Here is a 23982-nt window from a genome sequence, read left to right as displayed (position 1 = left end):
AGTAACAAAAGAGTAACCGGGAGAGAATTGGGCCCCATAAAGATCAGCAAGGCTGTCTATGCGGGAACTGCAGGAGATGGGTGAGATAATAAGTGGGTATTTCGCATCAGTGTTTATAGTGGAGATGGATATGGAAGCTACAGAACTTGAAAAGTGTCCGTATAACAGAGGAAGAGATGCTGGATGTCTTACAATCCATAAAGGTGGATAAATCCCCAGGACCTGATCAGGTGTACCCTAGAACTCTATGAAAGCTAGGGAAGTTATTGCTGGACCCTTTGCTGAGATATTTGTATCGTCACTAGCCATCGATGAGGTGCTAGAGGTTGGCTAATGTGGTGCTCTTATTTAAGAATGGTTGTAAGGAAATGCCAGGGAACTATTGACCAGTGAGCCCGACATCAGGAGTGGGCAAGTTGTTGGAGGGGATTCTGAGGGACAGGATTTACATGCATTTGGAAAGGCCATTACTGATTAGAGGAAGTCAACATGGCCTTGTGTATGGGAAATCATGTCTCATCAACTTGATTGAGTTTTTTGAAGAAGTTACAAAGACGATTGATGAAGGCAGAGTATTGGATGTTGTCTATATGTTTATCAGCAAGGTGGCATGGTGGAATGGTTAGCAAGATGAGAACACATGGAATACAGATAGAACTTGCCATTTGGATACAAAATTGGCTAGAAGGTAGGAGACAGTGGGCTAGATGGAGGGCTGCTTTTCGGACTGGAGGCCTTTGACAAGTGCTGGTCCCCTGCATTTTGTCATTTATATAAATGATTTGAATGTGAACATGAGAGGTATAGTTAGTAGGTTTGCAGATGACATCAAAACTGGAGATGTAGTGGACAGCGAAGAAGGTTACTTCAGAGTACAACAGAACCAGATCGGCATGGCAGATGGAGTTTAATTTAGACAAATGTGAGATGCTGCATTTTGGAAAGGCAAAATCAGAGCAGGACTTATACATTTAATGGTAAGGTCCTGGGGAGTTTTGCCAAAGGAAGAGACTTTGAGTGCTGGTTCATAGTTCCTTTTGGAGTATTGCATTCATTCCTGGTCTCTCTGCTCAAGGAAGGATGTTGTGAAACTTGAAAAGGTTCAAAAATGATTTACAAGAATGTTGCTAGGGGTGGAGGGTTTGAGCTACAGGGAGGGGGTTATTTTGCCTGGAGTGTCTGAGGTTGAGAGGTAACCTTTCAGAGGTTTATAAAATCATGAGGGGCATGGATAAGGTGATTAGTCAACATCTTTTCCCAAGGGTAGGGGAATCCAAAACTAGAGGACATAAGTTTAAGGGAAAAACTTAAAAGTGACTTAAGGGGCAACATTTTCACGCATATACATGTATGGAATGAGGTAGTGGAGGCTAGTACAATTACAGCATTTAAAAGGTATCTGGATGGATACACAAATGGGAAGGTCTAGAGGGATATTGGCCAAATGCTGACCTTTAGAACTAGATTAATTTAGGATATCTGGTAAGTCTAGACAAATTGAACCAAACGGTCTGTTTCTGAACTGTAAGCCTTTAAGACACTATGACTGTGAATGTAACAATATTCAGGCTTAGACTGACAAGTGACAAGTAACATTTGTGCTGCACAACTGCCAACCTATCACCATCACCAGTAAGAGACAATCTAACTATCCCTTATCATTCAATGGTGTTACCATCCCTGAGTCCCCCACAATCAATATCCTTGAGGCGACAATTGACCAGAAACTCAACTGGACTCACCACATAAACACAGTAGCTACAAGAGCCGGTCAGAGGCTCGGAATACTGTGGCGAGTAACTGACCTCCTGACTCCTCAAAGCCTGTTCACCATCTGCAAGGCACAAGTCAGGAATGTGACAGATGAGTGTAGCTCCAACAACACTGAAGAAACTAGGCACCATCCAGGACAAAGCAGCCCACGTGATTGGCACTCTACCACCAACGTTCAGTAGCAACAGTGTATACTATCTACAAGATGCACTGCAGACATTCACCAAAGATCCTTGACATTACCTTCCAAACCCAAGACCACATCCATTTAGAAGGACTAGGGCAACGGAAACATGCGAACACCACCAAGTTCAAGCTTTCCTCCAAACCACTCACTATCCTGGCTTGGAAACATATCACCACCACCTCAAGGGCACTAAGGACAGGCAATAAATGCTGACCAGCTGACATCCCACAAGTGAATAAAAATAAAGAGTCAATTGTAAATTTTAAAGGGAATTGAGTAAGTATGGAAATTTTAGCATAAATTAAATTAAGTTTCCATTGAATGGATGACAGGTGGAGAAAAACTGAAACCTCCCAAAGAAATTCAGATGCTCAATTTTTAAAGAGTGAAAGCAAGTGATTGGGGGGGGGGGTGCTGGTGGTAAATGGTAGGGATATCCATTCCCAGAAATTGAGATTATTCATAACACTTCCTATTATTTATCATAATTCAATCTTTACAACAATTATCAAGCTGTTCTTTCTTTCTTATTTTTATTTCAGCACAGCATGAGAAAAACAGCTTGGTGGTTGCTACAGGTTCCTCCATTCTATTCCCCGGAACGGATAAAGGATTCAGCAATGTCCAGTGGGAATTCTCAAAGCCCCTCAAGGTTCTTCCCATTTTAGATTACAATGAAGGACATCAACACATATATGATCACTATCTGAATAGAGTTGAACTGAACGAAACAGATGGGTCATTATTACTCAAAGATGTCAGTGAGTGGGATACTGGTAAATACAAAATGACTGTGGACTTAGACCCATTTCGGACCAGAGTGATCATTCTGACAGTGTATGGTAAGTACGTGGAGGGTGGTTTCATTTGCACCAATACAAATAGAAACAGCAGTGATTATTCTGATGCACTGTGTTTGAATAAGACATATGGTCATATTGCATTTTAGCAGCTGCATTAGTTGCCTTGGCAACCTGAATTGCTTTCATATGTTTGTATGGCTGTGATTGTGGAACAGTAAGATGTTTGTGAATGAGTGTTTCCTTTTCATTTGCTCCCACTTTTAGTTGTGTGACCAAAAGCTTGCTTTCCCCACACCATAACACAGTTAATCCTGAAATGTGCCAGTGCTTTTGCTTAAATTACATTTTAAAAATAGCTTTTGTCAATCCACTAGCTGGATGAAAGAGGCACATAGTCATAGAGATGTACAGCACGGAAGTAGACCCTTCGGTCCAGCTCGTCCATGCCTACCAGATATCTGGTCTCTAGCATCTGCAGTCCTCACTTTCTCCAAATGTGAAAAACTGCCTGGCTCAAGGCAGAGATGTTACAAGCATCCAACTCAGTGCAAAAGTGTGAGTTCAATGAGTGCAAGCTAAAGGACATGAGACTCAACCTGTACTAATGTGTGCATGACACTACATGCAGAGTGACCTTGTAGGTGAATATATGTAAGGTCTATGAGCTCCAATGGACAGTGGTGAAATGCCGAAGTGCATTGCAATACTGAGATTAGCCATGATGGTATGGCGAGGCTGGTGTATTGCCATTGCCAACTTCGAGATGATCACTGAATTGGAGATAGTCATAGAGATGTACAGCATGGAAACAGACCCTTTGGTCCAACTTGTCCATGCCGATCAGATATCCCAACCCAATCTAGTCCCACCTGCCAGCACCCGGCCCATATCCTTCCAAACCTTTCCTTATCATATACCCATACCTTTTAAATGTTGCAATCATACTAGCCTCCACCACTTCCTCTGGCAGCTCTTTCCATACACGTATCACCCTCTGCATGAAAAGGTTGCCCCTTGGGTCTCTTTTATATCTTTCCCCTCTCACCCTAAACCTATGCCCTCTAGTTCTAGACTCCCCCACCCCATGGAAGAAACTTTATCTAATTATCCTATCCATGCCCCTCATCATTTTATAAACCTCTATCATGTCACCCCTCAGCCTCCAATGCCCCTGGGAAAACAGCCGCAGCCTATTCAACCTCTCCCTATAGCTCAAATCCTCAAACTCTGGCAATATCCTTGTAAATCTTTCCTGAACCGTTTTAAGTTTCACAACATCCTTCTGATAGGAAGGAGACCAGAATTACACGCAATATTCCAAAAGTGGCTCCCAACTCCTGTTCTTAATACTCTCACCAATAAAGGAAATCATACCAAACGACTTCTTCACGACCCCATCTTCCTGCGAACTCCACTTTCAAGGAGCTATGAACCTGCACTCCAAGGTCTCTTTGTTCAGCAACACTCCCTAGGACCTTACTATTAAGTGTATAAGTCCTGCTAAGAGCTGCTTTCCCAAAATGCAGCACCTCGCATTTATCTGAATTAAACTCCATCTGCCAATTCTCAGCCCATTGGCCCATCTGGTCCAGATCCTGCTGTAATCTGAGGTAACCTTCTTCACTGTCCACTACACCTACAATTTTGGTGTCATCTGCAAATTTACTAATTGTACCTCCTTACGTTCACATTCAAATCATTTCTATAAATGACGAAAAGTAGAGGATCCAGCACCAATCCTTGTGGCACTCCACTGGTCACAGGCTTCCAGTCTGAAAAACTACCCTCCACCACCACCCCCTGTCTTCTACCTTTGAGCCAGTTCTGTATCCAAATGGCTAGTTCTCCCTGTATTCCGTGAGATCTAACCTTACTAACCAGTCTCCCATGGGGAACCTTGTCAAACGCCTTACTGAAGTCCATATAGACCATGACGACCACTCTGCCCTCATCAATCTTCTTTGTTATTGCTCCAAAAAACTCAATTAAGTTTGTGAGACATTGATTTCCCCCACACAGAGCCATGTTGACTATCCCTAATCAGTCCTCGCCTTTCTAAATACATGTGCATCCTATCCCTCAGGATTCCCTCCAACATCTTGTCCACCACCCACGTCAGGCTCACTGGTCTATAGTTACTTGGCTTGCCCTTACCACCCTTCTTAAACAGTGGCACCACATTTGCCAACCTCCAGTCTTCCAGCACCTCACCTGTGACTATCGATGATACAAATATCTCAGCAAGGGGCCCAGCAATAAATTCCCTAGCTTCCCACAGAGTTCTAGGGTACACTTGATCATGTCCTGGGAATTTATCCATTTTTATGTTTTAGGTCATCCAGCACTTCCTCCTCTGTAATATGGCCATTTTTCAAGATGTCATTATCTATTTCCCTGCATTCTATATCTTCCATGTCCTTCTCCACAGTAAACACTGATGCAAAGTACTCGTTAAGTATTTGTCCCATCTCCTGCAGTTCCACCCAAAGGGCACCTTGCTGATCTTTGAGGGGCCCTATTCTCTCCCGAGTTACCCTTTTGTCCTTCATATATTTGTAAAAACCCTTTAGATTCTCCTTCACTGTATTTGCCAAAGCTATCTCATGTCCCCTTTTTGCCCTCCTGATTTCTTGTTTAAGTATGCTCCTCCTAACTTTAAACTCTTCTATGGATTCATTCAATCTGTCTTATCTATACCTGACATATGCTTCCTTCTGTTTCTCAACCAAACCCTCAATTTATTTCGTCATCCAGCATTTCCTATATCGACCAGGCTTTCTTTTCATCTAAACAAGAATATACTGTCTCTGGACTCTCGTTATCGCATTTCTGAAGGCTTCCTATTTTCCATCCATCCCCTTACCTGCGAAAATCTGCCCCCAATCAGCTTTTGAAAGTTCATGCCTAATACCATCAAAATTGGCCTTCCTCTAATTTAGAACTTGAACTTTTAGATCTGGTCTATTCTTTTCCATCACTATTTTAAAACTAATAGAATTACCGTCGTTGGCCCCAAAGTGCTTCCTCGCTGACATCTCAGTCACCGCCCTGCCTTAGTTCCCAAGAGTAGGTCAAGTTTCGTACCTTTTCTAGTAGGCACATCCACAAATTAGAAAATTGTCTTGTACACACTTAACAAATGCTTCTCCATCTTAACCTTTAACACTACGGCAGTCCCAGTCTATGTTTGGAAAGTTAAAATCCCCTACCATAACCATCCTATTATTCTTACAAATAACTGAGATCTCCTTACAAATCTGTTTTTCAGTTTCCATCTGACAGTTGGTGATCTATAATACAATCCCCGATAAGGTCATCATGCCTTCCTTGTTTCTCAGTTTCTCCCAAATATCCTCCCTCAGTACAACTGTATTACTGTCCCTTATCAAAAATGCCACTCCCCTCCTCTCTTACCTCCCTTTCTATCCTTCCTGTAGCATTTGTATCCTGGAACATTAAGCTGCCAGTCCTGCCCATCCCTGAGCCATGTCTCTGTAATTGCTATGATATCCCAGTCCCATGTTCCTAACCATGCCCTGAGTTCATCTGCCTTCCCTATTAGGCCTCTTGCATTGAAATAAATGCAGTTTAATTTATCAGTTCTACCTTGTTCTCTGCTTTGGCCCTGCCTGTCCTGACTGTTTGACTCACTTCTTTTCTCAACTGTCCCGGTCTCCGATTGTGAGGAAAGAGATCAATCTCCCTAGTTCCCACCCCACCTCCCCCACCTTAATAGTTTAAATCCTCCTGAGCCACTCTAGCAAATCTTCCTGCCAATTAGTCCCCTTCTGATTCAGGTGCAATCCATCTTTTTTGTACAGGTCACTTCTACCCTAGAAGAAATTCCAATGATCCAAAGATGTGAATCCTTCTCCCATACACCAGCTCCTCCTCTATGCATTTATCGGCTCTATCCTCCTATTCCCACTCTTACGAGCTCACAGCACTATGAGTAATCCAGATATTACTAGTCTTGAGGATCTCCTTTTTAAATTCATGCCTAACTTTCTATATTCTCCCTTCAGAATCTAATTCTTTTCCCTCCCTACGTCATTGGTTCCAATGTGTACAATGACATCCTGCTGGTCCCTCCCCCCCCTAACTTAATACTTATGGCTTATATTTTTAAGTTTAGTCAAGAGATATATCTCAATAAAACATACAATCAAGAAAACACCCACTCTACTCACGACTACCGACTATCTGTAAGGCCACACTTAAAAATATTCACTTATCTATTTTTGTGCTGTGACCTCTCCCAAACAAGTTCCTCCAAGATTAGTTGTGAATTTCACTGTTCGTTAATTTTCCCAGATGCACTCCGATGTTGAGCAATACATGAACTCAAAAAGCAAAGGCAGTAACTGCACAGGTTCACTGCTGGGTCAGTTAGCAGTGTGGGTTTCTCTCTCTCTCTTTTCTCTCTCTCTCTCTCTTCTCTCCCCTTGCACTGACCTCACCATGAGCTGCCTTTGTCTGTTGCTCTCCCTTTTAAAAGTGCTGTTGTTTTGACTACTTTTTCTCCACTGTTCCAAAACAATGCAACAGCATATTAAGCAGTAATTGCTACTCCTGGAATTTGAGGAAATCACCAGTCATAGAGTCATACAGCATGGAAACGAACCCTTCAGTCCAACCAGTCCGTACTGACCAAAATCCCAAACTAAACTAGTCCCACCTGCCTATCCCTGCAAACATTTTTTATTCATGTACTCATCAAAATGTCTTTTAAATGTTGTAACTGTACTCGTAACTACCACTTCCTCTAAAAGTTTATTCAACACATGAACTACCATGTGCAAAAGAATTGCCCTTAAATGTCTTTTTAAAATCTTTCTTGTTTCACCTTACAAATATGTGCCCAAATCTTTAAATGCACCCCCCTGCCCGCCCAGGCAAAAGACACCTCCCATTCACCTTATCTCTGCCCCCATGATTTTATAAACCACTTTAAGGTCTCCCGTCAATCTCCTATGCTACAGTGAAAAAAAATCCAAGCCTATCCAGTCTCTCCTTATAACTCATGCCCTCCATTCTCTGTAACATCCTGGTAAAGCTCTTCTGAACTGTCTCCAGCTTAATAATATCCTTCCTACAACAAAGAGAGCAGAACTGTGCACAGTACACTGGAAGAGGCCTCACCAACATTCTGTACTAGCTCAATATGACATCCTGACTCCTATACTCAAAAGGTCTAAGCAATGAAGCCAAATTTGCTAAATGCCTTAATTTCCATGCTATCTATATGTGATGCAAACTTCAAAGAATTATGTACTTGAATCCCTTGGTCTTTCTGTTCTACAACACTGCCAAAGAAGCTCTACTTTTGTATACATGATTTGGAGATGCTGGTGTTGGACAGGGGTGTACAAAGTAAAAAATTCACACAACACCAGGTTATAGTCCAACAGGTTTAATTGGAAGCACACTAGCTTTTGGAGCGACGCTCCTTCATCAGGTGGTAGCACTACCACCCGATGAAGGAGCGTCACTCTGAAAGCTAGTGTGCTTCCAATTAAACCTGTTGGACTATAACCTGGTGTTGTGTGAATTTTAACTTTGGTCTTTTGTATAAGCAGTGATCTGTAGCTTTTGATTTTCCCAGAAGAGGAAACGCCTTTTTTTACATTCAATCTATCAAGTCGCCACTGGCATCATTTTGCACTCAGTGAATCAGTCATTGTGTTATCAAGCCACTCTGGGTGTCTGCTTGCCTGTAATTCATTTGAAGAGTCTCTGTGTATTTGCATAATTCAAACGATGCCAATCACGTTTTTGCATCCTTGTTTGAGTATGCTTATTTATGATAATAAACCAGTTGATCTTTGTTGATGAAAGAAGGCTGTTTCGTTTGTCGCATTGTAGCATGGTTCTGTAGGCTGAGAACTATCTAACTGGCCAAATCGCCAAAGTGTTACGGTTTAAAATATATATTGACTAGTGGAGGAATGGGATCAGAAAAGGAAATGGTGCATCCCCCCAACATCAATTGTAACAATGGTTTGCTCAAAAAGACTGTGAAAAGGTGATGACTGGGAGTTTGGGTTGTGTCGTCAGGAGATCTGTAATACCGTGCACACATCAAGATAATAAATGTCAAGGAAAAGCTTGTGTTTAGGTTCCTATTTCACCACCAGCCTTAGATCATCTATTCTGGTCGCAAAGAATGGTTACCTAAAGATTAACAATCACACAACACCAGGTTTATTTGGGTTTATTGTCCAATGGGTTTATTTGGAAGCACTAGCTTTCGGAGCTCTGCTCCTTCATCAGGTGATTGTAGAGAATAAGATCGTGAGACACTGAATTTATAGCAAAAGTTTACAGTGTGATGTAACTGAAATTATATATTGAAAAAGACCCAGATTGTTTGTTAAGTCTTTCATCTTTTACAATGACCATGTTGGTTTCAGTTCTTTCAAATGTAAATTGCAAAACATTTTTTAAAAGTTACATTCTCAAATGCACTTACATTCTCAAAGTTAAAAATCACACAACACCAGGTTATAGTCCAACAGGTTTAATTGGAAGCACACTAGATGGATGTAATTTTTTATATTTTTGCCTGAATGAGCTTCACTGGAAAGACCAATATTCACTGGTGGCAGAGTGGCTCACTGCTGCCTCACTGCTGGGACCTGGATTTAATCCCATCAGGTGACTGTCTGTGTGGAGTTTGCACATTCTCCCTGTGTCTGCGTGTCTTTCCCCCAGATGCTCTGGTTTCCTCTCACAATCCAAAGATGTGCAGGTTAGCTGAATTGATCATGCTAAATTGCCCATAATGTTCAGGGATGTGTAGGTTAGGCACGTCAGTCAGGGGTAAATGTAGAGTAATGGGGATTGGGTTTGGATGGGATGCTCTTCCGAGAGTCGGTGTAGACTTTTTGTGCCAAAGGGTTTGTTTCAACACTGGAGGGATTCTTAAAGAAAAATTGTTGCCCGTCATTGATTGTCTTTGATCTACGTGGCTTCTAGTACATATCAGAGGACAAATGAGAGTCAACCACATTGCTGTGTGTCTAGTGTCACATGTAGGCCAGCCTAGGTAAGGATGGCAGTTTTCCTTTCCACTATGAACATGAGTGACCCTCATGGGGTTTTATGACACTCAGTGTTGGCCTCATAGTTGACATTATAAAGATGAGCTTTACATTCCAGATATTATCTATTTACATTCCACCAACTGCCATTAATTAGCCTACTCCTCTAGGTAACTAGTCCAGTGCCTTATCACTAGCTAGCGTATGGGACATTTCATAGAGAAGGCAATAAGATTTAACCTATCCATACGAAAACATGATAATGTAAAATGAGTCATTGTGGAGCATGGATAGGGACTGGATTGGGGCACCACTCCCGGTAGTCCCAGCAGCTCGGACTCTGTTAGGTCGAGCAGCTCAGACCCGGGTAGTCCCAGCAGCTCGGACTTGAGTGGAACTAACAGTGCAGGCTCGTGACAGTGGCTTTGCAGGCAGGTTTGGTCTCCCCATGGCCCCTTTGCCCAGCACAGATTCATGGAGGTGGCACCAGAAGCAAGGTTGGACCCAGTGCAAGACCCAGAGGCATCAGCAGTGGCCGCATCGGTGAGGTGGGCCCAAAGTGGAGTCATTACAGTGGCAGAGGTAATGGTGTTTGGGCTGGTGAGGTACCTGGTGGCATTGATGGTATCTGCATTGGCAAGGCCCAGCGAGGACACATAGTGGTGAGCGTGGCAGTGGAGGCAAGGTAGCACCGGAGAGCAGAGACATTTGTTCTAGAGGCAGCGAAGGGAACTTGTACTTGGCTACCAGGCCTGTGGCAGAGCACTTAAAATGAAGGACTGTAAATTTGGACACTTGCTTTATTTCTTGTGGATTTCCCCGAACTAATCGGACTGTGTGGATACTTCAAAATGGAATCGCCCAAAGAATCCAGTTGCATGGGTTGAATTTATTCAGCAGCAGTGAAGATGGAGGACTGCAAAAATAAAATGAAATTTATCCTTTGGAAAACAGCCCTTTCTTGGTGCAGATTGCCAGTAACGAAACAAAGTCCTAATCCACCTCGTTCATCGGTTTTACTGAGGATTTCGCTGGCTTGACAATGTATTTATCTGTTATCAGTTCATGGATGGCCCTCCTTGTCAATATCCTGATGTTGGCTCCAGTTGTGAAGGGCACAGTACCCCCCCCCGCCCCCCCCCCAAAAAAGATACAGGACGCCCTTTCAGAGCGATATTGTAAAGCCCCACCAAAGCTAATCTAAATATAAAAACTTCATCGTAAGGAGGCTCTGGCAGAAGTGTGAACTGGGTTTGTATCTCATTTCAGCATGAGTCTGAGAATTTTATAAAAGTGTCATGTGCCTTGTTTGGAGAGAGACCACCCATGTCTCTCAGCAACCAGCTCTCTCTGACCCACAGAAAGATGCAGGAGCCTGTGAGCTGGTTTACTTTAGGGGTCACACAGCTTAGTTGGCTGGATGCCTGGTTTGTGAAGCAGAATGGCAACCACAGTGTGTGGTTTAATTTCCACACTGGCTATTACATGAAGGATTCTCCTTCTCAATGTCTCCCCTTGCCTAAGGCATGGTGTTGCTCAGGTTAAATTCATCACCTATAATTACTCTCGGATGAGAGAGCAGTGCTATGGCCTGGTAAAACCATGGTGACTTTATGAAACAAGACCTCCCGAATCTGCCATTTCTGGTCATATTTAATTTGAACGTTGGAGTCGATACTTTATTTTGACCAAATCTGAATTGTGAATGGCTGTCCTCAAAAGCAACCTGGGTACTGTCAGTAATGTCCTGCCCCTGGAGACAGCCAGGGTTGGAGAAGAATCCCAAGCTGCTTAGTTATTAAGAGGTAAATGATATGAAGTACTGTCCTTTGAGAAATTGATTGCATCCTGGTCACATTTGTGAGTCAGCTTTGGGAGATGTTAAACTGCTCCTTGAAGCACATCGCTGGGGCAGAAAGTCATAGCAACTGTGACCTGGATGGCCACTAAGACGGGAGCACCACTTGTCTGGCAGATGAAACGGTTTGACAATGACATCCTTTAATCGCTGCCTTTTAGACAGTCGATGAAATTCGAAGAAAATGAGGTTTGTAGCTGCAGGATCTCATGAATCACCTCCTCTCCTTGATCTATCTTCACTGCCTGCTTTTTCCCTCTGGAGGTTGAGTGGAGACTGCTGTTCTTGCTGACAAATTAATAATTGCAGTCTCCTTCCACAGTGCCTCCATAGTTGCACCAGAGCTGCAAGGTTTTGTGCAAAGGTACTCTCCATTTGAACAGGTAATCTGGGGGTCGGTGTCAGAGAGTGAAGAATCCTTAAAACCATCAATTTGAAACCTAATGACCTGCTGTTTCTTGGTGTGGCTTGGTGGTCATTACATGCACATCATTATCCTGTCTTGATAAACTGCTTTAAGGAATGTATCAGAGATATACAGCACGGAAGTAGACCCTTCGGTCCAATTTGTCCATGCCGATCACCTATCCTAAATTAATCTAGTCCCAGTTGCCAACACATGGCCCATATCCCTCTAAACCCTTCCTATTCATGTACCCAGCCTTTTCCATCTCTTCCGGTACCTTATTCCATGCATGCGCCACTCACTGCGCGAAAATGTTGCCACTTTGGTCCCTTTTAAATCTGTCCCCTCTCACCTTAAATCTCTGCCCTCTAGTGGACTCACCCATACTGGGGGGAAAAAAAGCTTGACTATCCAACCTATCCAAGCCCCTCATGATTTTACAAACTTCTATAAGGCCATCCTTCAGCCTCCGATGCTCCAGGGAAAATAGCCCCAGCCTATTCAACCTCTCTTATAGCTCAAATCCTCCCAATCCCTCAAACCCACTGTATTAACTCCCTACCTATCACCTCTCCTTTCATCTGATTCTAGCCACAACCTACTACCCCGAAACGTCGATTTCGCTGCTCCTCAGATGCTGCCTGAACTGCTGTGCTCTTCCAGCAACACTAATCCAGAATCTGGTTTTCAGCATCTGCAGTCATTGTTTTTACAACCTACTACTTGCCATACCCAGAACAAGGTGCCATTGCCAGATAGCCAGAATAGGCGGTTTGTCAGGTTATTTCCATGGATGAAAGAGCTGTTTAGAGAAGAGCATTTGAATAGAAGTCTGTGAGGGGGTGTGTGTGTGAGTGTATAAGAGAGAGAGAGTGTGTGTGTGTGTGTGTGCGCGCATATGTAGAATCGCTGGAGTTCAGAAAAATGAAGGGGGATCTGTTTGAGGTATTTAAGATGCTATAGGGGATTGATAAGGTGGATGATGATTCCCCCTTATGGTGCAGTCTTGAACAAAAGGTGATAGAGTGAGAGGTAGTAGGTTCAAAACTGAAATTAGGAGAAATTACTTCTCTCAAAGGGTTGTGAATCTGTGGAACTCACTGACCTAGAGTGCAGTGGTGGAAGAATCAAATCAACAAATTCACGAGAGAAAGGTAATGATTTGGAGGTTCGGGTGTTGGACTGGGGTGCACAAAGTTAAAAATCACGCAACACCAGTTAATAGTCCAACAGGTTTATTTGGAAGCGCTAGCTTTCGGAGTGCTTGCCTTCATTAGGTGGTTGTGGAGTATAAGATCGTAAGTCACAGAAATTATAGCAAAAGTTTACAGTGTGATGTAACTAAAATTATATATTGAAAAAGACCTGGATTCTTTGTAAGTCTCTCAACTTTTAGAATGACCATGTTGGTTTCAGTTTTTTCATATGTAAACCCCAGAACTTTTTAAAGTTACATTCTCAAGTGAACTTTAACAATAGGTTAAAAATCACACAACAACAGGTTATAGTCTAACAGGTTTATTTGGAAGCACTAGCTTTCGGAGCGCTGCTCCTTCATCAGGTGGTTGTGGAGGTCCTACCATCTTACACTCCTCAACTACCTGATGAAGGAGCAGCGCTCCGAAAGCTAATGCTTCCAAATACACCTGTTGGACTATAACCTGGTGTTGTGTGAATTTTAACTGTGTCCACCCCAGTCCAGCATCGGCATCTCCAAAGCTTAACAACAGGTGCCATGTTGGCCCAGATAATGCATTGGAGGTGTGAGGTGATCTGTGTGAGGCTGTCTGTGCCCCAGTGTTCAGACTGATTCTCATCTAAAAAAGGGACTTACATGGATTCATGCAGCTTTTGATCAAAATAAAACGTAATTCTGCAAGTACAAATTCACCCCACAAACTTGCGTGTGTTTGTGTGCGTGCACGTGAGCATTTGCAGGGATTATGAGTGTCTGTGAGTGTGTGTAAATGGGTATGAGTCTGTGTGTGTGTGCGCGTGCGTGTGTAGTACAGTGGGGTTACCTGTAGTGTGACATGAACCCAAGGTCTGTTTGAGGTCATCGCCATGGGTACCCATGATTTGATCCCAAAAGCTCTGCACCAAAATTCCTTTCCTAAAATGAAACAAAAAAACTGAAGGTCTGAAGCAATTTCGGATTTTGTTTCAGGATCTCAGCAGCTCTGGCAGCATTTGTGAACAGGAAGCATTTCACTCAATTTCCACTCGGGAGCCCTGCAGCCTTCAGCATTCAATATCGATTTCTGGAACCTTCTGAGCCAGAACACCACCTTTCACGTTCTTGACCTCTCCCACGCCCCAGGCCCTGTCATTGACAAGAAATAGCAATAACGGAAATTGCTGGAGGAACTCAGCAGGTCTTGTGGCATCTGGAGAGAGAGAATCAGAGTTAAGGCTTTGAGTCCAGTCATCCTTCTTCAGAACTGACGTGACAATAGATTGTTTTCAGCAGAGCCAACCCATTTTCACCTCCTTGTTCCCTCCTCATGATCCCTATTATCAGCTTTCCCTTCCCCCAGCTCACCATTATCCATCCCGCTGTCTGCCTGACTGTCATTCTATATCTCACTTGGCCCCATCTCAACATATGTGCTCATTCCTTTTCCTTCCTCTCAGTCTTCAGTGCATGTAACCACCTTTTCCTGACTACGAACAGTTCCAAAGAAGAGTCACTGAATTCTAAATGTTGATTGTCTGTCTGTCTGTGTGTGTGTCTCTCTCTCTGTACGCAGATGCTGCTGAGTTCCTGCAGCATTTTATGCTTGTGTTTCAATGTTCCTTTCCTGTTGCATTGAAGGTCACTACAGCTGCCAACGTCTTCGCTCTTGGGCCCTTCCAGAGCAGTGCTGTAAGATCTCCGGGCTACCTGCACACTGGGGCCTTGTGCTGGGTGCTCTCCTTTGGCCTAGTAGCCACTTCCAGAGAAGGACAATCACTGAATCAGTAGCTTCAGATGCTCCTTAGCCCTCACCAGCTGCGGCTTCCTGGATGGCAGTGGTATGCTGCATGTCTCTCAGCCTGGCGCCACACTGGGGTTTACGGCTCAAGGATGAAAAGGGCAAGAAAAGCCTCATTTCCTCACAAGAGGAGGAGGGTGCTGGAGAGGAAGGTTCGAGGGAGTCTCAGACTGGAGAGGCTGAATCTCAGGGCAGGGTGGAGACGTTCTGAGAACTCCATGAATACCTGACAGTGACAGTGTCCAACCCACTTTTCAACCATTCCTGTATGTTTTTTCTTCGGGAATTTCTCCAACCAGAGGCTGGTGAATCTTTGGAACTCATTGCCGCAGAGGGCTGTGGAGGTCAACTCACTGAGTGTATCTAAAAGAAAAATAGACAAGCTCTTGATTGGTAAGGGGAATAGGGTTGAGAAACATTTCAGTTGTGATCGAATGGCAGAGCAGACTCGATGGGCTGAGTGGCCTAATTCTCCCCCTATATCTTATGGTCGTGTATTGAATTGCAATGAAGCGTCTCCTCCACCTGCTCTGTGATGGCATGTCCTCCTTTTACACATCCTCTCACACTGTTGCATCACTGGACCCTTGGTCATACCAGTGAAAAAGGGACATCCCTCCTGGCAATCATTTCATCCAGAGTGCTCAGCGTCAGCTATTCCTGGTGTTGGAGATGGAAGAGGTTCATAGAGAGAGGTTCACCCACGTGTGTTCCATCAGGAGCATTGCAGGATGTATTGTCAATGAAGGGATGCTAGTGCACTGTTTGGCGTATCTGTGCCAGGTTGACAGTGGGCAAGCTGGTTGTATTGCTGATCCACTGGCATCGTGACAGCTCACATCCTGGTGTGTGTGCTCCATCTGAAACCCGGCCTGCAACTTCAGGAAATTACCAAGCTTATGAGTTCCAAGTCACAGTTAAAAAGGCCTCTTCTGCAGTTTACTTGATCTGACATCTGCTTCCTGTGTTTCCATTAAAAGAATTTACGACTGTATCCCTGAATAGAATCATGTGCTATGAATGTCTGTGACCACAAAGAAATGGACAAGATAAGGGAAACTGTTACTGCAGTGTTAAATGGGGGGAATCTACAGTGGTTTACCCCTCTTACTAACAGAAGCTGCAGGGGTATCAAATAGAAAAGCATGGAAATTAATTTCCTTCATTTATGGGAATGTTAAACAGTGGAATGGAAACAAGACGAATACTAAACACGTATATAAGGGTATCTTGAGTCAGCAGACTCTAGTTCTGCGTTCATGTTTAAGTATAGCTGTCAGCTCCTCTTCATATGTTTTTGAGGTTGTGTTACAACCATCATGCATGTCCACAACATTAATATACTCATTTCAGCTCCACGTATGATTTGTAATTATTAAAGTTTTTCTTAGATTAGATTACTTACAGTGTGGAAACAGGCCCTGCGGCCCAACAAGTCCACACCGCCCCGCCGAAGCGCAACCCACCCATACATCTACCCCTTACCTAACACTACGGGCAATTTAGCATGGCCAATTCACCTGACCTGCACATCCTTGGAGTGTGGGAGGAAACCGGAGCACCCAGAGGAAACCCAAGCAGACACGGGGAGAATGTGCAAACTCCACACAGTCAGTTGCCTGAGGCGGGAATTGAACCCGGGTCTCTGGCGCTGTGAGGCAGCAGTGCTAACCACTGTGCCACCGTGCCGCCCATGAAGTTAACGCAGACTAGAAGTCAGGCTACCTTCTTAAGCAGGTTAAAGGGTAATTTGTGAGAAGTTATTCATGCCACTTTCTTAGGGATACAAAGATAAAGCTTTTAACAAGAAATTACAGATTAAAACACTTTAGAGTCATGTGGCACAGAAACAGACCCTTCGGCTGAACACGTCCATGCTGACCAGATTTCCTAAACTAAACTAGTGCCTTTTTTTCTAAACCTTTCCTATCCATGTACTTATCTAAAAGTCTTTAAAAGGTTATAATTGTACATGTTGTAATCTGCCACTTCCTCTGACAGCTCGTTCCAAATACGCACCATCCTCTGTGAAAAAATTGCGGCATTGCTCCCTTTTCAATCTTTACCCTCTCGCCAAAACGGCCCTCCAGTTTTGGAATCCCCTACTCTGGGAAAAGACCTTGGCCATTCACCCTATCAAACGTCTTCCAATCATGTAGAAACATTTATTTGTTTAAAGGAACTATCTGGAATTAAAGCTAAGCTGCATGAGGAACAGGGTAGCTGTCGGTTCCTCAAAGCCAATCATGGGTGGTGGAGTCATAACTCGAAGTGGGAGGCTTCCAGGCACTGATTCTGTCAGCCCACATGCCTCCATGGATTTTGCTGCAATAAATTGTATTAATATATGGATGGATCACAACTCATTTCCTTTTCTGGTACACTATCAGTTGGCTGTTGCCAGCCAATCCCTCAGCCTATGGGGATTTGGTGAGCTGTTCGGGGGTGTCTCAAAACCTTCCAAGGACACATGTGAAAATGGTGGTTTACATTTTAGGAGTTGTACACCTGCAGTCCACCAGCACTTTGTCACCTGAGGATCTTGCCTCGTCCACCACCGAGTGAGATCCTGAGGATCAGGAAGGTTCCTGGCTGGAAGATCCGGAGCATGACCTGCCGCCCTATTTTGAACTCAGTGCGGTTGACTTTGCTGTCAAAATACGCCTTACTTTGGACCTTTTATTTGACCGTTCCTAACGGCAGTTGCCATTTGGGCCTTTCCAAGCATCCCTTTGAGGATGCGTTTCATTCTTTTCACTATCCCACTTGACTGGCGATGGCATTTGATATGGTGCCATTGTCAGTGCCAAGCAAGTTCATCACATCTTGCATCACTTGGACAGTGAAATGATTTTGTAAACATCTATAAGGTCAGCCCTCAGCCTGTTACACTCCGGGGTAGGAAAGTCCCAGCAAACTCAAATCCTCCAGTCTCAGTAACACACTTGTAAATCAGTTATGCGCCCTCTCCGATTTAATAACACCCTTCTGGTAGCAGGCGACCAGAATTATATGCAGTACTCCAAATATGGCCTGACTAACGTCTTGCAGATAAGGCAAAGAAATATTGATGAGGAGAAAGTCCCAGTGAATAAAGCAAAATACAGCACAGGAACAGGCTCTTTAGCCCTCCAAGCCTGCACCGACACATTTTGCCTCTCCATACTAAAACTGTCTTCACTTACAGGATCCGATCCCTCTGTTCCCTTCCAATTGATGAATTTGTCCAATTGGAATGGTGCTATTGTGTCTGCTTCTGGTAACGCTCACCACCACTTCTCTTTTAAACATTCCTCCCCCCACCGCAACCCTGCACTTTGAACCTGTGTTCCCTAATAATAGATCCCTCCACCCTGGGAAAAAGCCTCATCCTTTCCACCCTATCCATGCCATTCAGAATCTTATAAACTTCTATCAGGTCACAACACTACCCCCCCCCCCCCCACCCCACTTTAATTTCTGGAGTGAAAACAAGCCAAGTCTATCCAAACTTCCTCCATAGCTAAATTTCCCATACAAGGCAACATCCTGGTAAACCTTTTCTTTACCCTCTCCAAAGCTTCCACGTCCATCTGGTAGTGTTGTGACCAGAACAGTACTCAATATTCCAAACCTAGATGAACTAAAATTAGATAAAGCTGCAGCAAAATTGGCCTATCCTTATACTCCGTGCTCCTATCAAAGAAGGCCAGCACACCATATGCCTTTTTTACCACCTTATCCAACTGCACTGCCACCTTTAGAGATCTGTGGACCTATATACTCAGTTTCCTCTGCATTTCAGTACTCCTAAGGGTTCTGCCATTCATTGTATAATTTCCACCTCTACTTGACCTTCGAAAATGCATGACCTCACATTTGTCCAGATTAAATTCCATCTGGTATTTTTCTGCAAATCCCACCAACTGATCTATATCCTGCTGACAATCCTCCTCACTAGCCACAATTCCACCAACTTGCTAATTAGACCAGCTATGTTTTGCTACAAATCATTTACGTAGACCATGAGCAGCAGAGGTCCCAGCATTGATTACTGTGGAACCCCACAAGTCACAACCCCCCATTATGAAATGCGTCCTTCTGCCTCCTATGACTAACATGTGGAGGTACTGGTGTTGGACTGGGGTGGACAAAATTAAAAGTCACACAGAACCAGGTTATAGTGCAACAAGTTTTCAGAGCGCTGTTTCTTCACCAGATAGCTACCTGGCAAAGGAAGCAGGCTCCAAAAGCTTATGCTTGCAAATAAACCTGTTGGACTATAACTTGGTATTGTGTAATTTTTATGAAGCCAGTTCCATATCTATCTTGCCAGCTCACTTCTGATACTATGTGACTTTTGAAGCAGTCTGCTATGAGGGACCTTGTGAAGGTTTGACTGAAATCTATGTAGACCACATCAAATGCTTTTCCCTCATCATAGAATGTAGAACATTACAGCACAGTACAGGCCCTTCGGCCCTTAATGTTGTGCTGACCTGTTAAACCAATACAAAGCCCATCTAACCTACACTATTCCAATATCATCGATATGTTTATCCAATGACCATTTAAGGGCCTTTAATGTTGACGAGTCCACTCCTGTTGCAGGCGGGACATTTCATGCCCTTACTACTCTCTGAGTAAAGAACCTACCTCTGACATCTGTCCTATATGTATCACCCCTCAATTTAAAGCTATGCTCCCTCGTGATGAGATTAGAATGTTTCTCTGGTCCACTTGCCTTTAGTGGTCAGTGCACTGAGTATATGAATTGGGATGTCATGTTGCAACTGTACAGATCATTTTTAGAATACTTTTAGAATACTGCGTTCAATTCCGTTCTCCCTGCTATAGGAAAGATGCTCATCAATCGTCTTTGTCGTCAACTCAAACACCTCCTTCACACAAAACCATGCTATCATGCATAAGTCCATTTTCTTCAAACTGTGTACAGAGCTTATCCCTGAGAATCTTTTCCAGTAATTTCCCTACCACTGACATGAGGCCCACAGGTCTGTTGTTTCCTGGATTATCCCTGCTACCCTTCTTAAACAATGGGACAGCATTGGCTATTCTGGTTAATGTCGTCAAGCTGGAGGCTGAAAGAACACCCCAAACCATGCATTTATCAGGAGGTGGAGAAGTCTGACGTTTTGGGTATAACCCTTCTTTAAGAATGGAGGTTGGGGTGGGGGAGCTGCAGATAAAGGGTGGTGCAAGGGTTGTGGGTGAGGAGAGGGGCAGAGTGGTGAGGTGGTGATAGGTGAGCACCGGTGGATCTACAGGAGGATTGAATCCGGATGATAGCTGGAAGGAAGGGTCAGTAGGAAGGATGGAACGCAGGAGGTCGGGCTCGAAAGTGAGTGGGGGCGGGGGGGGGGGGGGGGGGGGGGGCTAAGTGGGTAGGATTTTTTAAAATTGGAGATCTAAACTTTGGGTTTACTGTGTACAGCTGAGAGCACTCAACATTGAATTCTCCAATTTCAAATAATCTCCCTTCCCATCCCCCCTTCTCATTTTCCAGCCCTGCCTCCTCCCTTCTAACTGACCCCTCCTTCTAGCTACCAACTGGATTCATTCCTCCTTTCGTCCCACCGGTATTCACCTATCCCCACTCTGCCCCTCTCCCCACCCATAACACTGCCCTTTGTCTGCAGCGCTCCCTTATCCCCACCTCCATTCCTGAAGAAGGCTTACACCTAACATGTTGGAATTCTCCACCTCCTGTTGCTGCGCTTTTCCAGGCTCCTGCTTGTTTACTTGGGATTCCCAGCGCCTGCAGTTGTTGTTTGAACCTATTCAAGTTAATTGCAAAGTAAAGGCACAACATGACACCATGAGGTAACTTGGGCCCTGTCACTTCTCAGACTGAGAGAATTGTAAAAACTGTTTTAGCTTTAAGCCCCAGGTAAGATTTGAACCCACGACCCCTGGCCCTAGAGGCCAGTGCCTTATCCTTTAGGCCACTGAGGCTCAATGGTGTGTCTGTGGGCTCATTATTTGATTTCCTTAACTGCTGATGAGGTTAGATCCAGGTGGCTCCTGTAGTTGGATAGCTGTTTTTCTTTTGGAATAGCAGATCACAGGGGTGTGGACAAAAGAGAGAGTATGTAAGGAAATTCCTGGCTTGTGGCTCTGGAACTTTGGCAGTTTTTTCACTGCTCAGTTACTTTACACTTTTAGACCACTAGCTTTTTATACACTTTATCTTTTCTAATCCATCTGTTCAGACATGTTGTGGCGCACCTCTGGGACAGGTGGGACTTGAATCCAGGACTTCCAGGTCAGAGTTTAGGCACTACCATAATGTTACAGAATCATGCCACGGACCCAGTCTAACAGCCAAGTCCTTTAGGATCCGACCAGCTCGACAGCTGCTGAGTCACTCTTGTTGGTGGGCATTGAAATGCCCCATCCGGAGTGCATTTTGTGCTCTGGTCACCCTCAGTGCTAAGTTTTGTTCAATGCAGAGGAGTACTGATTCATCAGCCGAGGGAGGATGTAACATCAAGAGGAGGTTTCCTTGCCCATGTTTGACCTGAAGCCATGAGATATCATGGGGTGCAGAGTCAAAAGAGGAAAATTTGCAGGCCAACTCCCTCCTCGCTGTATCCCACTGTGCAGCCACCTCTGCTGGGTCTGTCTTGCCAGTGGGACAGGACGCATCGAGGGTATGGCTGTGTCAGGCTGTTGCTTGACCAGTCCGTGTGATAGCTTTCCTAATTTTGGCACTAGCCCCCAGATGTTAGTAAGGGGGATTTTGCAGAGTAGACTGAGCAGTTTTCTGCCTTTGTCTTTTCCAGTGATGTCATGTGGTCTGTCTGGTTTCATTTCTATGTTGAAACTTGGTAGCCATTGATATAATCAACGAGGAGAAAGTGAGGACTGCAGATGCTGGAGATCAGAGTCGAAGAGAGTGCTGCTGGAAAAGCACAGCCGGTCAGGCAGCATCCGACCACAGTCAGGAGGTGGAAGACCTGGAAAAATGGTGCACTGAGAACAACCTAGCTCTCATTGCTGCAAAACCAAGGAAATCATTATTAACGTTCGGCAGGATGTTACTCATGCCTCCTACACATTAGCAGTACAGAGGTGGAACGAGTGGAAAGTGTCAAGCTCCTGGGAATGGTCATCAACAACAAGCTTCTTGGACTCTTCGTGTCTCTTCTTCCTCAGACAGTTGAGAAAATTTGGTATGATGGTGAATACCCTTGCCAACGTTTATAGGTGAGCCATCGAGAGCATTCTATCTGGATGTGTCACTACCTGGTATGGCAACTGTACCATTCAAGATTGGAGACGGTTACAGAGAGTGGTGAACTCGGCTTGACAATCACAAAGGCCAACCTCCCATCTACAGAATCCATCGACCAGGCCCGCTGTCAAGGAAAGGCTTGCCAGCATTCTCAAAGATCCGTCCAATCCTGGCAACAACCTCTACCATCGAGGAGAAGGTACAGAAGCCTGAACACATGCACCAGCCGGTTTCGAAATAGTTTCTACCCTACTGTTGTTAGAAATATTGAATGCACTCATAAACTCTTAACATTTGCCTGTACCTCTGTTTTGGATTTTGCCTATTATCTACTTACCTATGCTATTAACTCTGTGATCTGCCTGTAATGCTTGCAAGGCAAAACATTTCACTGTGCCTTGTTACACATGACAATAAATTCAATTCAGTCCGAGGAGCAAGAGAGTTGACATGTTGGACATGAGCCCTTCATCAGAATGATGAAGGGCTTATGCTCCTCGGATGCTGCCTGACCGACTGCTTTTCCAGCACCATACTCTTCAACTTGAGCCATTCATCTGAGCTGAGTGGCTTGCTCAGAGTCACCCGCATTGTTGTGTGCCTGAGTCACATGCAGACCACACCAGGTGAGGGTGACAGATTTCCTCCTCTGAAGTATATACATAAACAAGATGGGATGGTTTTTCCAACAATTAACAATGATTTCGCAATCATCAGTCAGTTCTTAATCCCAGATATTTTTATCAAATTTAATTCGATTAGCTTTAATAAAATTCGAGCTTGAGTCCCAGCTGAGTTTCTGGATTAATCATCTAGTGATAATACAACTGGGCCATTGCCTTGGAAAAACAATGACTGCAGATGCTGGAAACCAGATTCTGGAGTAGAGTGGTGCTGGAAAAGCATTAGCAGTTCAGGCAGCATCCGAGGAGCAGGAAAGTCCGACATTTCGGGCAAAAGCCCTTCTTCAGGAATACAGGCAGAGTGCCTGAAGGGTGGAGAGATAAATGAGAGGAGGGTGGGGTTGTGGAGAAAGTAGCATAGAGTACAATAGGTGAGTGGGGGTGGGCATGAAGGTGATAGGTCAGAGAGGAAGGTGGAATGAACAGGTGGAAAAGAAGATAGGCCGATAGGACAGGTCATGGGGATAGTGCTGAGCTGGAAGTTTGGAACTGGGGTGAGGTGGGGGAAGGGGAAACGAGGAAACTGGTGAAGTCCACATTGATGCCCTGGGGTTGAAGTGTTCCGAGGCGGAAGATGAGGCGGTCTTCCTCCAGGCGTCAGGTGGTGAAGGAGGCCCAGGACCTCCATGCCCTCTGCTGAGACCCCCTTCCATTCAGCTGAAGACGTGGAGGTCCTGGGCCTCCTTCACCACCGCTCCCTCACCACCCGATGCCTGGAGGAAGTACGCCTCATCTTCCGCCTCGGAACACTTCAACCCCAGGGCATCAATGTGGACTTCACCAGTTTCCTCATGTCCCCCTTACCCCACCTCACCCCAGTTCCAAACTTCCAGCTCAGCACTGTCCCCATGACTTGTCCTACCTGCCTATCTTCTTTTCCACCTATTCACTCCACCCTCCTCTCTGACCTATCACCTTCATCCCCTCCCTCACTCACCTATTGTACTCTATTCTACTTTTTCCCCACCCCCACCCTCCTCTCATTTATCTCTCCACCCTTCAGGCACTCTGCCTCTA

The 23982-nt window shown here is 44.5% G+C and overlaps 1 protein-coding gene across 4 annotated transcripts in view; it reads left to right on the top strand.

The window, feature by feature from the left end:
- Nucleotides 1–23982, top strand: part of LOC140455137 (hepatic and glial cell adhesion molecule-like) — a 66998-nt gene that overhangs the window by 4057 nt on the left and 38959 nt on the right. For all 4 annotated transcript variants that reach the window (XR_011952781.1, XM_072549805.1, XM_072549806.1 and 1 more), the window contains exon 2: nucleotides 2503–2802. Coding sequence is in view for 3 of the 4 variants with exons in the window: in XM_072549805.1 (XP_072405906.1) it covers nucleotides 2503–2802 (300 nt within the window). In the remaining variant the exon portion in view is untranslated. The remainder of the gene's footprint in view (nucleotides 1–2502; nucleotides 2803–23982) is intronic.

This window comes from Chiloscyllium punctatum, chromosome 30 (genome assembly GCF_047496795.1).
Source record: "Chiloscyllium punctatum isolate Juve2018m chromosome 30, sChiPun1.3, whole genome shotgun sequence".
NCBI lineage: Eukaryota > Metazoa > Chordata > Chondrichthyes > Orectolobiformes > Hemiscylliidae > Chiloscyllium > Chiloscyllium punctatum.
This window is presented reverse-complemented; position numbering and strand designations above follow the sequence as displayed.